This window comes from Triticum dicoccoides, chromosome 7A (assembly GCF_002162155.2).
Source record: "Triticum dicoccoides isolate Atlit2015 ecotype Zavitan chromosome 7A, WEW_v2.0, whole genome shotgun sequence".
NCBI classification, from domain to species: Eukaryota; Viridiplantae; Streptophyta; class Magnoliopsida; order Poales; family Poaceae; genus Triticum; species Triticum dicoccoides.
The window spans coordinates 26,120,032-26,139,276 of NC_041392.1; the positions used below are offsets into that span (position 1 = coordinate 26,120,032).

The window sequence follows — 19,245 nt, forward strand, 5'->3', positions numbered from 1 at the left end:
AAATATTATTATATAGAACTACCTACTTTATTTTAGTAAGAAATTAATAGAATTAATTTATTTTTAGTAAATGCTTAGTTGAATTAATAGAACTAGTAAGTGTTTAATGTTTCACCTATATATGAACATATATGTTAGATATTAGATATAAATTATATGCTAGATATATATTTAATTTAGTTATATAAGATTTCATTATCTAATTAACATTTTATTATATAAAACTAGCTACCTTACTTTTAGTAAGAAAATTAATAGAACTAATTTAGTTGAATTAATTAGTTGAACTAGTTAGTTGAATTAGTTCAATTAATTAGGTATATTCTTCATAAGTGCTTAGTTGTTTGAATTAACAGAATTATATAGTTGAATTAATAGAACTAATAAGTGTCTAATGTTTCACCTATGAATATGGAAATGTCGTCTGACGACGAACACGATTTCATTATGTGTGAATACTGTGAAGACCAACGCGGCTTGTGCGGCAGAAATTTTCTAATTGATGATAGACGCTTCAGCATCAAGCTGGATGAGAACTTTGAAGCGGATACAGTAAGTCACAACAACAAGTCTTTTTTCGTAATTAAGCATGACTTATGCTTCATTTGCTTCACTTTTTAATTTTAATTTTTCACTATTCTACTAGCGTATCTCCTGCCATGCAAGAATTTTTGTCTTGGATAAGATAGGTTTCAGTCCTAACAAAACTATGAAGGTAAAAAGAGTTTACTTGAAGACCGAGCATGCTTATACCTTCAACGTCAAATTATACAATGCAGACACATACACCTATTTTGAATGCAAAACTTGGCAAGCACTATGCAAGGCTTATGCATTTGAGCCTGATATGGTTATCACCTTTGATATTCGTCCGGAAGATGATATTGAAGGTAATAGAGACATCTGGTTCGATGTGCAGACGCCTCCAGTTCTACCATTGTGTGAGTTTCTCAACCATATTTATGTCTTCCATATGAGATTATTTGAACCAGTTGAATAATTAATAGATCTCAATTTATATTGACAGCTTACTTCCAATCAAGCAAACATGTCCGGCGCTTGGTAGACAGGACCGTCCACTGTCCTGGGGCTGAACTAAACTGCGAGGAGACAAGTCATTATGTTTCATGGCTTGAGGATCTTGATGCTGTCAAGACAAATTTCTTTCCTGCACTTAGAAATGTTAGTACTCAAAATGTGCGACCAATAGTGTCCGTACTGAACTACGGTCACATATATTTAGGAAAGATGGTAAGATTTCTACTATTTCTCCTCAGTGCATCTTTTGCATACATTATTTTTTAAGCTAAACTTCATTGCTAAGTATGTTACTATACGATGTTCTTCAACACGGACTCCCGATGAATGTTGTGCCTGATTGGATCGAGACTAAAGGTACCATGAATATTGTTAGCTTACGGCCAAAATATCCTACAATGCGCTTTAGTGCATTCAGGATTTCTAATAGCGAGGAATGCTTAATAGTAAAAGACTGGAGCAAAATTATGAACGATCACAAAGAAGTACTAGGGGACAGCAATCAGAAGCGCAACCCACGATAAGAAGACATGTTCATCTGCATGCTCCAATATGATGAATCAGCAAAGCTATACATGTTCTATGCTATTTTACCCGAGAGAGAGCAGCAGGAGTGATTAATTAGCTAGTTCATGCTCTTAGTACTTGTCCTCTTATGCCCGTGTTCTTCGTCCTGAACTTAATCTCAAAGAGTGATTTGCTTTTGTGGTGTTATGAACGCTTATAATATCATTACCATGTTGAACTCGATGATATCTTTGCTATGAAAACCGTTGGTGATGATATATATGATGCAAGAGTTTTTATATTAATTAATATAATGATGATAATGAGTTATTATATCATTTATGAAAGAAATTGCATATTAGTTTCAACTGGATGGATTCTAGCTAAGTGATCAAGTATATGCCATATCCATATTACCTCGATCACTTAAGTAGGTGATCAAGTATATATAATATGGATATGACATATACTTGATGACTTAGCTAGGATCCACACGCATCCAGTCAAACTAATCACGTAATGATTTAACAACTCATTATAATGTAAAACAATCACTAAATTAAATTGAAAACACAAAATTAAAGTAAAAATAAAAAATAAAACCAAAACACACCAAAACATTTAGTACCAGTTGGTGTTACCAACCGGTACTAATGTCCTACGCGCCCACGGAGCTGGCTCGTGCCATGTGTTTGCCCTTTAGCACCGGTTCGTGCTGAACCGGTACTAAGGGGGGGGGGGCTTTAGTGCCTACAATTTAGTGCTGGTTACCGAACCGGCACTAAAGGCCGTTATGAACCGGTGCTATTGTCCGGTTCTGCACTAGTGATGTTATCTGGGTCAAGTGCGTGATTCATGGAGGGGGGGGAGGGGGGGGAGGAAGAGGAAAACAAGAAGGTAGTGAATGATCGACATGGTGATATGTGTGGCGCATCAGTGCTGATGATGCACTGAATGGACACACGGTCGAGATGAGGCTATTTAGCAATCTCTATTCTCAACTTGTTCAAGAATGGCATCCTCTATGCAGCATTGAAGACAGAGACGAAGCATAATGTATGAGCCTCTCAGTTCCTTCCAATATCTCAACTTGCGCCGTCACATCACACAACATTTTTTTATTCTAGTATGATCTTTGTTACATAAAAGTTAAATCTCTATTCCTGTCAAAATAAGCATAAGCCCGGATAGCGCAAGCATGAATGGATACAATGAAATATGAGAGGGTATATATTGAAATCAATACCACCGAAGGAACTTGGGAAGCATGTGGGAAGTATGACACCAATTAACATATACGATCTGTTCAAATATAAAAAGATTAACATGTACGACTAATGAGCTATATTGCTTATTAGACTATTACTTTTGGCGCAAAATCTATCATCAGTGTAGCATGTGCCAGCATATTTTCCATGATCTGTCACAAGATCTGGATGATCTTTCTTACACTTGATTTTATATATAGTAAGTTGTACACAGATAAGCGGTGCATAACTATCATACTTATCCTCTATAACACTAAGCATCCTAGTTTTGAAGAGCTCACATAAAATTGAGGTCTTTAATTAGGATTAGGTCACCCAATTTTGACCGGATCAATAATTCTCAAAGTTATCTCATTCTATTCTCTACTACTATAGTACATAAATTTTTGAATTTTCCTTGGTCCTGATTTCCCGCCATAGAGCCATAATTTGCAGCACTCATTTGCTGCATCCAACGGTCAAACATTCAGCGAATCCCTCAAACACTAGCCGTCCATTCACTATACTACTGTCATCCTAATCATCTAGTCACGGATTAGTTCGCGTAGGCCTTTGAATGTTTGTACTCGGTGCAACCAAACTAATTTATGCAAAGCAAGATTTGTTCCTTCCCTCTCAAAATAATACATTTGTGACTTGACGTGCAAAGCACGTGCTGTTAACTAGTCTTTCATAGTATACACTATACTTTCCAACTTTTAAGGCCTTGCAATTAATTGAGATCTTCAATTTAGAATTTGGTCGACCTGATTTTGACCAGGTCAAAAAATTATCAAGAGCTCTCTCATTCAATTTCTTTAATTCTCTTTATTCCCATTTTGAAGCTTTTTCATTCAATTAAGGTATTTAATTTTGCAGTTGGTTTACGATTTTGATCGGGTCAACAATTTTTCAAATCAATCAGCAACAATCAGCCTATAAAAATATATCAGTCCGTGTACCCTCCCACCACCTAGAGAAAAGAAACATCACCATGTGATACTGTAGCACCAATATAGTAATTGCAGTTCGAAGCATAAATTTCCCCACATAAATATATGTTCGTTAGCGGATAATACATAACTACACCACAAAGGCCCATCAAATCACCGCACTATAAATAAAAATAAAACACACTCCATCATGTTCCCACCCGTCGAACTAAATTTTCCATCAGTTCCAAAATATAAGGGGTATTATTTTTTGAAAGTTCAATCTTCTTTAACTTTGAACAAGTTCAGAGAAAAAAATATCATCATCCACAATATTAAACAAAAAAGTATGGAATTTCATTACAGGAAATTTAACAACATTTCTTGAAAATTTCCTGTCGCTTGGGACTGCCACGTCCAGAGCTGCAGCAAAAAACAGTAATGTTAATTCCACGTCCAGACTGTCATCATGTATGATGACAGAGCATTTAGGTATCTATTTACAGATGTGTCATGAAGTTTCCAGTATCGAATACATGTGTAGCAAGTGTGGCAACTCCAATTCAACAAGGGTTTCTCGTGCTGTTTTACGGAAAGGAGATCCATGATGACAAAATATGTACTGGTCAGGTTCTGGGACTGGTAGTACACAAAAACAAAAGGCAAAGAACTAGACCTCATATGCCCAGATCTCTATCGCCTGGGGTGGAAGCTTTGAAACAGTGTAGGAAGATCATGCTTGTTTGTCAAATATGATTCAGATATTACATTAGAAAGAAACATAAAATTTGATACAGCAACGACATATATCACCTAAGAAACCACAGAATTGGTGAGGAAATTCTTGCATACCTTATAAGGGAGCTGCTTCTTTCCTCCCGTTTCTTAAACCGTTGGACGAAATGTTGGCCTCTCACACCTGAAATTTTCGCATGGCAATCGTAAACACAATGATTGTCCATACATGAAAATTGTTAGCTAAAAAATGCAGGTGTAGCAAACATAAAAGCTATTCACCTTTCAACAAAATAGACAGCTGAAAGTTTTAGCCAGAATGCACCAACAGTTAAAGCAAAGAATAAATCAGAAGCAGAGAAAACTATCAGCCCTTGTGGTGCTCAATTTCAAGCCCAGCTAGAAGAGGATCCTAGGGGAAGAACCCTACGACAAAGAGGCCGGTGCCGAGGCGGAAAGGCAGGGCGAGGGAGACGCCGGCGATGCTGCCAAGCTGGCCATCCTTGACCGCGATGCGCCTGGGCAGGGGGCACCAACCCGGCTGGCGGTCAGAACTCTGGCGGCTCATAGGAGGCGGAAGCGAAGGCGGAGTCAGGCTGCGTGGCGACCCTCAGGTTAACTGACGCCGTCCTCCAGGTGCCGGTCGTGGATGCGATGCGCGAGGGGAGGAGAGGCGGGAAGCGGAGGCCGCCGCGGCCCGCTGGAGCGAGCGAGTGGACAGGGTGCTCGGTTTTTCTTTATCGCTCTTTATATGTCTGGGTGCCTCAAAAGATTGTTGTTATTAAATTCAGATATATGGTCGTAATCAGTCCCGTGTCTATTTCCTATAGTTTTCTTCACGAGCAACAATGTTTTGAGTCCAGAATTTCGAAACTGATCGAAAGACCACCTCGACTCCAAGTGCTGCTAAGGAGAGAGGCGTTGCATGGACGAGAGAAGCAGAAAAATTCGACGTGGCAGAGAGGGTGCACAGGTTTGTTGGGTTTGACACCGCACAGCACACCCAAACCCTGGAGGAAGTGCAGAGGATGGGATGCGTGGTGGCGTCGTCGATGCCATCCGCGTGGGCACCAGCACGATAACAGAGGAGCCATTGGAGATGTTCAACGAGACAATCATGGCGGACCAAGCCCTCGAGAGCATGTTGACGAAGCTTGCAGCAACGTTCCATGCAAGGCCAGTGCCGCCCTGAACCTTGAGGTGGAGCCGAAGCGGAATACATGAGCTGGTCAGTTTTCTCTAGTATCTCAACTTCTGCCATGTCACACGACAAAACATTTGGTGTAGACATGATAGCTAGCTCAATCAAGCTGTTGTGTGTTAGACAGAAATCACGTCTTGATTCCTGGCTAAATAAGCTCATGGCAGCCTCGAAGAAAAAGAAACAGAGGGCAGGGTAGCTCAAATATGAATACTTTGTAATACTTTGTAAGGTCCTTGAGAATAATCAATAAAGTGGCCGTATGCATCTCCCAGATGCAGAGGCCGGGGGTCATCCTCCTTTTCTAAAAAAAAAGCTCAAATATGAATAAATATAGTGAAATATGCAAGCTATATATATTGAGCCTAACACCATCGAAGAACTTAGCAATCATGTAGCAAGTATGACACCAAGTAACATGTACAACTAATGAGCTGCTATTATTTATTGGAATTTTTTTCTTCCAAATCTATATATCTATCCATCCGTGTAGCGTGTTGCCATGATTTTTTTCATGTGGTCGACACACTATCTGGATGATGTTTTTTTGAAAGAAATCATTATTGAAAGCATTATAGCATAATATCATCCATGTACTGTCAAACTCATTTCTATATTTTTTTCCCCAATTTGACTAGTATGAAAAACCGTGTCCTATATGGCCTATACGTCATACGCACCTGCTTTCTCAGTTCGGAAATACTTATCCTAGAAATGGTTGTATCTAGACCAAATATAGCCAATTTTAAGACAAGTATTTCCGAACGAAGGGAGTAGTTGTGTATCGGCAGGTGTACAAGTTCCTTTTCGAACGTGCGAGTGTCCAGGCATCTGAGCTTGCCAGTTACGCGGGTATTCGGACACGTATAGATGTGCGGCCGGCCGGTACATACGTATTCGGGTACGTGCACGCCCATCCGACCGACGCAAGTATTGTTTTCTTGAACACAGTACAGACGCAAGCGCTTATACATACGTGCATACACTCATTCCTATAAACACACGTACATCATATCCCTATGAGCATCTTCGAGAGACTGAGCCGGCATATCATCTTGAGATTTACGAAATCATCATAGGCGTCTTGTCGTCAACGGAAACATCTCTTTTCACTGAAATCGCATCGCCGAAAATTCTAAAATAAATCCAGAAATAATGCGAGCACCAGGACTTAAACCCTAGTTGGCTGGGGATACCACTGTTCCTCTAACCATTCAATAACAGATTGGTTCTCGTCGATGCAAGTATTTGGATACATGCATACCACGGTACACAAATGGCCGTCGTCATCGTATACTTGCTCACGATGCATGCATGGATGGGTACGTGAACGAGCACCTACATGCATGAATCAATATCTAGCTAATGTTGTAGTACACATGTGTATCCTCGACAGTGCCCTTTTTCTCCTTTTTTTTACAATGCCAACTATAAATATTTTTGACATAGCTCGGTACAAAACCGTTTCAAACAGTGCTCTTTATCTTCTTTGTTATATGAGCTACGTGGACGGGGATGTGTTGCATTTGGCTTCCGCATATACATGCATGCATACATAGATATGCTTGTAATATATAATTACATATGAAGCTCCTTTTCATGTATGCATGCGCCTGTAGACAACAATTAGTGAATGTACGAGTTGCCTATTAGGCATTGATGCGGCAACATCATGGAAGGGAGTCGTCCTTGCATGCATTAGCTCACGGCGGCAGCGTTAGAATTCTTTGCCACGGGTTATATGCCACCGGGTGTTAATGACACAGCTATTGTTCTAATTCCAATGGTTGCTTCTCCGACTGATTTAAAAGACTTTAGACCAATAAGTTTGTACAATATGATTTATAAAGTGGTGTCCAAGTGTTTGGTAAAATGTCTTTGCCCCTGTTGACGGAACTTATTTCTGAAAATCAAAGTGCATTCACTCATGGGCGTCTTATCTCGGACAACACTATTACAACTTTTGAGTGCATTCATCATATTCAATCAGCTCATCAAGCACAGCCTTATTGTGCTTACAAATTGGATCTCTCAAAGCCCTATAACCGAGTAGATTGGGATTTTTCGAGAAGGCTCTACTCAAGTGGGGTTTCTCTCATGCTTGGGTGAACAGAATTATGGAGTGTGTTAGATCAGTCAGATACTCTGTTAAATTTACTAGGAGATTATTGGAGCAGTTTGCACCCACCGGAAGTCTTCGGCTAGGTGATCCTTTGTCACCGTTCTTATCCTTATTTGTGGCTGATGCTCTGTCCGCCTTGTTGCATAAGGCAATCCGGGATGATGGACTGGAGGCGCTAAAAAATTGTAGAAGAGCACCAGAAATTTCGTATCTTTTGTTTGCAGATGATACTCTTATCTTCTTTCGGGCGAGGCCTGACTAATCTATAATTGTCAAAGAGGTGTTGAACACGTATGCTGTTGCGACGGGACAACTAGTTAACCCGGCCAAGTGTTCCATCTTGTTTGCTGACAATTGTCAAGTGCCAGTCTCGACTGAAATTAAAGGTATATTGCAAATCTCCCAAGAGGTGTTTGAGCCCAAATATTTGGGATTGCCGGTTCCAGAAGGTAGAATGAGCAAAGGTTTGCTCCAACCGTTACAAGAAAAACTCTCTTAAAGGTTGATTGATTGGAGTGAAAGATATATGTCCATGGCTAGTAAAGAAGTTCTTATAAAGGTAGTGGCACAACCAATACCCACATATGTGATGAGTGTATTTAAGTTGTCTATGTCCATGTGTGATCATCTAACACGGCTCATAAGGCAGTATTAGTGGGGAGTTGAAAATGGAAAAAGGAAGATGGCATGAATTGCATGGGACAGAATGATGCTACCAAAATCTATGAGAGGTATGGGATTTCGGTATATGTGGGGTTTTAACCAAGCACTTTTGGCTAAACAAGCTTGGAGATTGATCATGCATCCCGAAAGTTTGGTGGCTAGACTACTTAGTGCCAAATATTACCCTATGGGCAATCTTGTGGACATGGTTTTCACCGACAACGCGTGAGCGGTATGGCACGGTATTGAGCATGGGTTGGAGTTAGTTAAACGAGGGATGATATGGAGAGTGGGGAATGGGACTAGATCAAAGCGTGGCAAGACCCTTGGGTATTTTTTTAAGAAAAGGAGGACAATCCCGGTCTCTGCATCTGGACGATGCATACGGCCATTTTATTAATTATTGACACAAGACCTTACAGAGTCATACAACAAAAAGCCTAAAGCCACCAACTAAGCAACATCTGTCGCTATCCCTATCCAGTTGATGTAGGGGCGCTGAAAGTCTGGGCCTAATACCAGACAGACCTCGTAGCCAAACCTAACATCTAAGACTTGAGGTCCCAACCAGGACGCCTGCCAGGTATGGGCATCCACCAGTCCGGCGTGCTTCTCAACCAGGACGCCTGCCGGGTATGAGGCCGCCATAGCCACTTACCACCAATCCATCTTCAGAGCTGTACTGCTGCATCAACCTTGCCCGGTCTAGCTGCCGCCGACACCACCATGACGCTAGGCAGCGTCACCCTCCTACACGAGTCCGTCTCCGCTCATCAGGCGCCGAGTCTCCACTGCGCCACGCCGCCGAGATCCGTCGTCATTAATGGACCAGATGAATCACCGCTCCTCCTCATGTCCCCTTCAACCAGCACTTGCTCCAAAACGATGCCCCCATGAGGGAGAATGATACCGAAGGCACTGTCATGATTTGATCCGGTAGACCCAGATCTAGAGTTTCCCCCAAAACTTCTTGATCAGGTTGATGTGACCTGCAATGACAATGCCTCCAGAAGGTAACGACGTCTGAGACGCCGCCATCGTCTGCCAAGACCGCAGTCAGGCGCGATTTTCACCGGAAGCCACGTCTTCCTGACCTCGCGGCTGACTGGAACCGAGCGGAACCTCGCCACGAAGATGTATGTCGCCGTCGGTACTCCGGCAGAGATCCGACATCTCCTCACCAGTCCCCCCACGCGCTGCCGGTCGGCAGAAGGCCTCCCCGCGACAGATCCAAGCGGGGCGTCCGCAGTGACCGCAGTAACCATCACGACCAAGACAGTCCACCCCGCCGGATGGGGCGCCGCCACCGCCGCCATCCATGCATGGCCGCCGCCCCGCCGGCGATGGTGCTCCGGCCCCCGCTGCACAGCCCGGATTCGCCGTCCCAACCGCTGTCGTTGGATCGCACGAGAGGAGCCGCCCCCGTGCCTCAGATGGGATCCGCCGCATCCACCCGCCCAGAAACCTTTGGCACCAGGCCCGCCGCCACCGCGTCCCACGCCGGCGGCAGCGGCGGCAGAAGGAGGCGGCAAGAGGGTGCTGGCGGCGCTAGGGTTTCGGGGCCCCTGACGCCGCCCGGGGGGAGGCGACGTGAGGGGGAGGGGATGGGGGAATCACCCTTGGGTACCTAGAGGGCCATCTTTAAGGCCAATATCACGGAAGGGCCGTTGCAGGTTCAATAAGGTTTCAGATTTCATCAAGAGAATGGTACGTGGGATGGTGAACTGTTGAATAAATTCTTCATCCAAGCGGACGTACAGGTTATTCGTAGCATCCGAACGTCGCCGAGTCAGGGCCAGGATTTCCTTTGTCTGGTTTCCTGGGAAGTTCGGTTTGTTCGAGACCTGAGGGGGACCTGCCCTGCCTAAAATGCGATCTTTTGCATGGAAAATCACTGTGGATGCGCCGCCTACAAATGCATGCAAATCTAGACATCACCTCGGTGTTCCAGAAGGCTGCATGTTGTGTGGTGCATGCATTGATGATTCCTTCCATGCTCTAATCACGTGTCCAAGAGCGGTGGAATTATGGGAGGAGATACGTAAAGTGTGGCATCTGCCTCTAATGACATGTTGGTTCACACAGAAAAGGAGTGGTCGTTTAGCATATTTTATAATCAACATGAGGACGTGAGAGCAATGATTATCATGCTTCTGTGGAGAACATGGAGTGTAAGAAATGATGTGTTGCATAACAAGGTTGTTCCGCCATCTAGTATTTCTCGGACCTTCTTATATATGCAGCTATTTATCTTCGTTTAATCAAGCACAGAAGTACAACATCGAGGAGATTGTAAGAGGAAAATGCCTACTAATATGCCTCCAGTCAGAATGTTGCCAGTTCCTAAGCAACAACTACCGTGGCCTAAGCCTCCAGTGCCCTGGTTGGCTCTATCTTGTGATGGGTCTTTTGTGAAGGAATCTGGTTTGGCTGGCTCAGGCATGATACTAAGAGACTCAAATGGAGCAGTCATTTTCTCTGCATATCGTTACCTATGTTTTTGCAAAGATGCACTTGAGGCCGAGATTAGTGCATTTTTAGAAGGATTGTCTATAAGCATGCAACGGTCAGATTTATCCATTGTTATTCACAGAAGTACAGCACTTGAGGCCGAGATTAGTGTACTTTTAGACGGACAACTTGCTGGATCATTCCGCTTATGTACATCTGATGCTGGAAATCAAGAAGATTCTAGAACTTCGTCGGTTTATTCCATAGAAAATTGATCGTCATCAAAACAGAGTTGCTCATAGTCTAGCTAATATTGGTCGTGCCGGAGGCAGCACCACTTGTTGGTTGCACAATGTTCCAGATAGTGTTTCTAGCTTTGTATTAGTAGACTGCAATACTATTACCGAGGAATAAATCCCAATATTTTCCCGCAAAAAAAAATAGCTGCGGTACTTAAAAAAATCACAAAGGGGCAAAAACTGACTGACCCAAATATGATATTCAGTCGATTGACATGTAGTCAATCTCATATATTGCACTACATTATGTGTGACAAGACCAAAACAAAACTTGTGGTGGGTTGTCATTGTAGGACAATAACTTCCTAGAGAGAATGACATAGACGTCTGTGAAGCAATCACTGCATACATTATACTAAATTTTCAGTACATTCTCTGGGTCAAGTGTGTGAATGATCGACATGGTGATGTGTGTAATGCATCAGTGGTGATGATGCACTGAATGGATACATAGGTCGACACGAGGCTATTTATGCAATCTCGATTCTCAGCTTGTTCAAGAATGGCATCCTCAGTGACGGCTACACAGACGACATTGAAGACAGAGATGAAACATAATGTATGAGCCTCTCAGTTCCCTCCAATATCTCAACTTGCGCCGTCATATCGCATAACAAAACTTATATTCTACATATGATACCCAAATCATCAGGATGGTCTTTGTTAATAAAACTTAAATCTCAACTCCTATCTAAATAAGCAGAGGGCCGGATAGCGCAAGCATGAATGGATACAGTGAAATATGAGAGGTTATATATTGAGCTCAACACCACCTAAGAAACTTGGGAAGCATATGGCAAGTATGACAAGTAACATGTACCACACATGAGCTATATTGCTAATTAGACTATTACTTTTCGCGCAAAATTATCATCCATGTAGCATGTGCCAGCATTTTGTCCTTGATCTGTTACAACATTGAGATGTTCTTTCTTACACTTGATTTTGTATATAGTAAGTTGTACATAGATAAGCGGTGCAGAACTATCATAGTTATCAAGTAATAATTAGCGATGTGGGCCGTGTGGCTCGGGCATTGGCACAACTAGTTTATCATATAGTACTATGCTAATTGTGTTGTGTCAAATGTATGACTTCCTCTTAATTATCTGTTGATATTATCGGTTACTAGATTACAACTTTACAATAGTATAATGTTGGACACGAGTAGTGCCAACTCAGACCGGCATCTTCGTTGTAACTAATTTAGGGACATCATCTCAAATCTACTAAATCTAGAAGCCCCCCAGTAGCTGATTTTCCTGCGTTCGCGTGCGTCCATGTTATCATAATGTTTTCAGCCGTTTGATTGACTACAGACCACTCAGATCAGCAGCTAAGAGGCGACCCTGCGCGCTCCATGCCCCTCTTTTTTTTCTTTTTTCTTTTTTGAGCAACCGCTCCACGCCCCTCCTGTTTCAGACGTCGGAAGCGGAAGCGAACCGCCCTGCAATCGAAACGTCTTCGTGCGATCGAATCAAGCCGTCCACCCCGTCTTCCCCATCTATATCTCTCCCGAAACAACACAAACCCCACGCGGCGACGGATGCAGCAGAACCAAGACTCCTTTAGGGTTTGCGGCCAATGGCTGGGGTAGAACCGGCGGCGATGGCGAGCGGCGTCGTGGCTCTGATCCGGATACCCTCCACCCCGAACCTTTTGTGCCATTCAAGATCTATTTCCTATATGACTTGGGCGGCGCCTGTCGGGGACGCCGAGGTTGGAGCGCCCACGGTTTCGGCACGAGCACAATATGGCCCGACGTAGCAGCTCCGGGTGGTGGCCACCGAGGTCGTTCTCTCAAGCACGTCCACGCTGGCGTGCCGCTCTGGGCGCGCCTTAGCACCGAGGACATCTGGTGCATCAAGCGGCTCGGCGATGGCTATAGCCACGACCTGCTCGGCGACTGGACCAAGTCGCCGCGGGGGCGCTCCATCTCAGCGCTTTCGAACATCTTGACCCCCGTGTTAGGATCCTCGATATAAAGTGCCTGTAAAGACAATATGATACATGTCACACGCTACTAGGCCATGTGACTGCAAAGGTTTAGCAATAGGCCAGTACTATGCGCCGGCGGACCTGCCAGGGGTTCGGACGGTCGTATTCAAACCGTCAGATGCAAGCGCTGGAGGCCGTCAGATTAGCCTTATCCCTTCACACAAAATTCAACTCTCTCCTTCTTTCTCACGCACGCATTCCTCGCCAGAAGAAAAAAGGGGAACACTGCGCCGCACGCACCCACGCCACCGGTCAATCCCCGACCACCTGCCCCGTCCCCACCACGCAGGTCGCCGCCCTCGCCGTGAGTCGGAGTTTGCCGTCGCCGTGTCTCCACTTCCGCTCCCCCCGTCTCCCCCGTGTCCATCTCCTCCGCCCCTGCACCACCTCCTCCCTCCTGTATCCTCCGCATGATTCTATTACAGCGCCGACCAACTCGCCGTCGGCAGCCCGGCGACTCCCCCATGGTCGAAGCTCTGAACTCATTCAGGATCACCATTGTAGCATCTCGCAGACGCGGTTCCAGCTCGCCATCGACACCGTTGTAGCATCTCCCCCCACGTCCAGAAAAAAAACTATTCTCACCGTCGCCATCATTGCAGCTCGCCATGGGGGCCCTTGTAGCATCACAGGGATAAGGTTCTAGCACGCCGCAAGCATGGTCGCAACATCTTGCTTTTTAGGAATCTAGCTCGCCGCACCCGTCGTTGCAGAACGCTGTGGTCACCATTGTAGCGTCCACAAGACTTGGTTCCAGCAAAACACGAACTCGATTGCAGCTCCACAAACACGTGGTGCCAGCATCCCTACTATTCGCGTAGGCACCGCCGCAGTCGAGAACATCGTCATGGTTGCAGCTCGCCGCTTAGCCGTTTCCAGCACGCCAAGCAGCCCGTTCCAGCAAAACTCCATGGTAGGTAGCAGCTTGCCGGCGTGCTCGTCGTTGCTCACGGCTGATGCCACAGCTCATGCTCATCGGTCACATCTCACAGTCGTAACATCCCGATCATTAGTTCCAGCAAAAATGAGCGCCCGTTCCAGCAAAATCAAGCAACGGTTCCAGCAAAAGATCATCTTCGCCGTTGAGTCGCGATGCCGGTTGCCTCTTGCACCACCACCGGTTGTAGCAATTTGAAACGCTGGTTGTAGCACGGCATGACACGATTGTAGAAAAATTCCCGACGTCGGCTTGTGCAATGTAGCAAAAAATTCCACACTGGTTGTAGCAAATTGTGATGCCGGTTGAAGCAAAAAAGCAACGCGGTTGTAGCACGGGGTCGATGCCGGTGATGGTTTGTAGCAAAACGAGGCATCGTTTGCCGTCCCGGTCGGGTCGTATCTCTATCATGAATGGATGTAGCAAAAATCCTTGCCGGTTGTAGCAACAATTAACGACGCTTGCAGCAAAAAAGTCATCTCCGTCGTCATGGGTCATAGCTCCGTCATGGGCTGTGGATGGATGTAGCAAATTGCCGTCACCGTGGTAGCAAAAATTGAACACGGTTGCAACAAAACAATGTCGTCGCCTTCGGCCGTAGCTTATGTCACCTCCCGTTGAAGCTTTTTGTTTCACCCGTTGTAGCTTTTCCCACAACGGTTGTAGCTTCTCAGGCGCCGGTTGCAGCTTCCATGGGTACCCGCCCTAGCTTTGTGTATCTCGGCTCAAGCTTTTCTTCTCACCGGTGGTAGTTTTCTCAGGTGCGGGTTACAACATCTGCTTGTTGTCGTCTCCAGCTCCGGCTGGTGCTGGTTGCAGCACCGACTTTGGGTGGCGCCGTTGTAGCTTCCAGGTCTGTAGGAAGGAAAGAAAAATCACCATGAAAAGAGCTCCAAAATCCTCTACGGATCCATGGCGGTTTGCCGTGGGGAGTGGAGAAACGGAACAATGGCCACGGTCGGCTAGCCGTAGTGGAGCTAGGAGTGTGTGGGTTCTGGCACCCTCGCCAGCGGGGATCGGAGAAACAGGAGAGTCGATGCGAGACGGGCTGAGTTTTGTTGTGGATAAGACAGAGGAGCGAGGAAGAAACGAGTGGAGGAGCGCTTAGTTTGGTCTGTGGACCCATGTGCAGAAGTACGAGTCGAGGCGAGCGAGGGGCGTGACCGGCCGAAGCTTCGGCCGGTCTGACGATTATAAACGTTTCCCTTAGCAATAACTTCATAAATCACAAGGTTGCGGACCAGGAAAAGGGCATGTTTCTTGAAAATTTCATGTTGCTTGGGGCTGCCACATGCACAACTGCAGCAAAAAACAGTAAAGTTAATTCCAGTGTTTGCTTAATGCTACAAAGATGTATTGTGTCAACAAGCTCCACTTATGGCATATATAACTAGAAGATGTGAACATATAATAGGGTCAGTTGTCGAAGTATTCCACACTATCATCATGTTATGATGGCAGAGCATTTAGCTACCTATTTACAAATGTGTCATGAAGTCTGTAGTATCGAATACCAATGTAGCAAGTGTGTCAACTCCAATTCAACTAGGGCCACTCGTGCTATTTTACAGGAAGGAGATCCCTGGTGACAAAACATGTACTGGTCAGGTTCTGGGACTGGTACCACATGAAAACAAAAAGGAAAGAATTAGATCTCGTTTGCCCAGATCTCTACTGGCCGAGGTGGAAGCTTTGAAACAGTGTAGGAAGATCCCAGCAAACAATATGCGTCAGTCTGGTTTGAGAAAAAACTTTCATAGCTCACATATTGTATACATGCTTATCTGGTTTATTAACAATCTACCTTCCATACACGCCAAATCATACCAAGGCCGAGTGTTATTGTCGACAAAATAAGCAGTAAAGTTTCAGCAATTGCACATCTATCATTAACTGATAATGAACCATCATACTTCAGTCAAACGGGAACAAAATCATGAACATATGGCAAATAAAGATCACCCTACAAGTCAAAACACAAGTAGAAAAATGGTCAAATGTGAAGCGCATTAGTGCCGGTTTGAATTTAAGTCGGCACTAATGTGTCCATTAGTGCCGGTTCCAACGGCTAGGCGGGCGGAGATCATTAGTACCGGTTCGTGGGCAACCTTTAGTACCGGTTCATGCCACGAACCGGTACTACTGAGGTTGTGTCAGGTTGTGGTCAGGCTGGGCCCCACGAACACCTTTAGTACCGGTTCATAGCATGAACCGGTACTAGAGTTTCTTAGTAAGCTGATTTTTAGTCCCACCTCGCGAAGAGAAAGGCAATAGGAACGTTTTATAAGCCGTGAGTGCAGAGACGATGAAGGAGAGGCGTAATGCTCACATGCACGTTGCTTAACTTCAAGCCTTTCGGAATAGCATAGATTGGATGGAGCTATGTGTAGTGCAGTCTACACTATTCCGAAAGGCTTGTAGCTAATTAACGAGCATTGCGCCTCTTTTTTATTTTCAGTAACTTATTACAACTCCGGACTTCTTGTGTTACGGCAAAAACTGGATGCACTTCGTGTACAAACTGGACAATCTCTTTCGAAGTATCAGGGACGGTTTCGGACGAGAACTCGTCTGTTACGCGGTTACTTCATTTTTAAAATTTTATTTGAACTCCAGACTTTTTTGTGTTCCGTATGCAGCATTCAAAGCGACGTCATCAACTTTCAACCCTTTCTGACATCATTTGCTCTTTTCGGTCATTTACCGATTTTTTTTGAGAGCTAAATGACCGTGAAATTGAAAATCACTACAAAATGAACTCTGAAAAGGTTGAAACTTGGCATGGTATCATAATTTCACCCCCATAGCATGTGCAAAAAAGTAGAGAGAGTTACGGCAAAAACTGGACGCACTTCGTGTACAAACTGGACAATCTCTTTCGGAGTATCAGGGTTTCGGACGAGAACTCGTCTATTACGTGGTTACTTCATTTTTTAAAACTTATTTGAACTCAGACTTTTTTTGCGTTCAGTATGCAGCATTCAAAGTGGCATCGTCAATTTTCAACCCTTTCTGACATCATTTGCTCTTTTTCAGTCATTTACCGATTTGTTTAAAGATCTAAATGACTGTGAAATTGAAATTAACTACAAAATAAACTCTGAAAATGTTGAACCTTGGCATGGTATCATCATTTCACCCACATAGCATGTGCAAAAGAGAAGAGAGGGTTACGGAAAAAACTGGACGCACTTCGTGTACAAACTGGACAATCTCTTTTGGAGTATCAGGGTTTCGGACGAGAACTCGTCTGTTACGCGGTTACTTCATTTTTTAAAACTTATTAGAACTCCAGACTTTTTTGCATTCTATATGCAGCATTCAAAGCGACGTCATCAACTTTCAACCCTTTCTAACATCATTTGCTCTTTTTCAGTCATTTAGCGATTTGTTTAGAGAGCTAAATGACCGTGAAATTGAAAATCACTATAAAATAAACTCTAAAAATGTTGAAAATTAGCATGGTATCATCATTTCACCCACATAGCATGTGCAAAAGAGTAGAGAGGGTTACGGAAAAAACTGGACGCACTTCGTGTAGAAACTAGACAATCTCTTTCGGAATATCAGGGCCGATTTCGGACGAGAACTCGTCTGTTACGCGGTTACTTCACTTTTTAAACTTATTACAATTCTAGACTTTTTTGCATTCCGTACGTAGCATTCAAAGCGACGTCATCAACTTTCAACCTTTTCTGATATCATTTGCTCTTTTTCAGTCATTTACCGATTTGTTTAGAGAGCTAAATGACTGTGAAATTAAAAATCACTACAAAATAAACTCTAAAAATGTTGAAACTTGGCATGGTATCATAATTTCACCCACATAGCATGTGCAAAAGAGTAAAGAGGGTTACGAAAAAAACTGGACGCACTTCATGTACAAACTGGACAATCTCTTTCAGAGTATCACGGTTTCGGACGAGAACTCGTCTGTTACGTGGTTACTTCATTTTTTAAAACTTATTACAACTCCAGACTTTTTTTGCGTTCCATATACAGCATTCAAAGTGACGTCATCAACTTTCAACCCTTTCTGACATCATTTGCTCTTTTTCAGTCATTTACCGATTTATTTAGAGTGCTAAATGACTGTGAAATTGAAAATCATTACAAAATGAATTCTGAAAATGTTAAAACTTGGCATGGTATCATCATTTCACCCACATAGCATGTACGAAAGAGTAGAGAGGGTTACGGCAAAAATTGGATACACTTCATGTACAAACTGGACAATCTCTTTCGGGGTATCAGGGTTTCGGACGAGAACTTATCTGTTATGTGGTTACTTCATTTTTTAAAACTTATTGAACTACAGATTTTTTTTGCGTTCAGTATGCAGCATTCAAAGTGACGTCGTCAATTTCCAACCTTTTATGACATCATTTGCTCTTTTTCAGTCATTTATCGATTTGTTTAGAGAACTAAATGACTGTGAAATTGAAAATCACTACAAAATGAACTCTGAAAATAGAGCAAAAAATATAGTACTTTTTTTGCATTCTGTATGCACCATTCAAAAAAAACTAAATACATCAAAAAAACTACTCTGAAATAAATAAAAGAAAATACTATATAAAAAATATTTGCACGCTACCCTGTGGGCCTGCTCGGCCTTGGGCGTGCATATGTAGACCCATAAGGCTAGGCAGGCTCATAGGGCAGCGTGTAGAGTTAGGCCCAGAAGCCTACTTTAGAGAGAAGCTCGAAGAAGCAGTCACGGCTGGGTTATTAAACCAGTGCGGCTGCCCTTCGCTCGGCGATGTGGGACTAAAGTTTGCATACCATAGCGCGTTCCTTTAGTACCGGTTCGTGGCTCCAACCGCAACTAAAGAGTGGCCTTTAGTACCGGTTGGAGCCACAAACCGGTACTAAATGGGGCCGCTTCCCGCCGCTTGACCTGGTCAAAATTGGCCTTTAGTACCGGTTGGTGGCTCCAACCGGTACTAAAGGCCCCTCCTATGTATATAGCACTTGCAAAAAAATTAGTTTCATCTCCCATCTCCAACCTCTCCCATCCAGCACGCGTCGTCGCCCTCGGCGCCCCCGCCGCTCGCCGTCGCCCCCGTCGTCTCGTGTCGCCCCCGCCACTCGCCGTCGCCCTTGCCGCCCCCG

At 44.1% G+C, this 19,245-nt stretch overlaps 1 protein-coding gene across 1 annotated transcript in view; it reads left to right on the plus strand.

Moving 5' to 3' along the window:
- LOC119332928 overlaps window positions 1-9,342 on the plus strand; it is a 13,496-nt gene extending 4,154 nt beyond the window's left edge. The window contains exon 2 of the mRNA XM_037606012.1: window positions 9,155-9,342. Within this exon, the coding sequence (XP_037461909.1) occupies window positions 9,155-9,342 (188 nt within the window). The remainder of the gene's footprint in view (window positions 1-9,154) is intronic.
- Window positions 9,343-19,245: the final 9,903 nt, after the last annotated feature.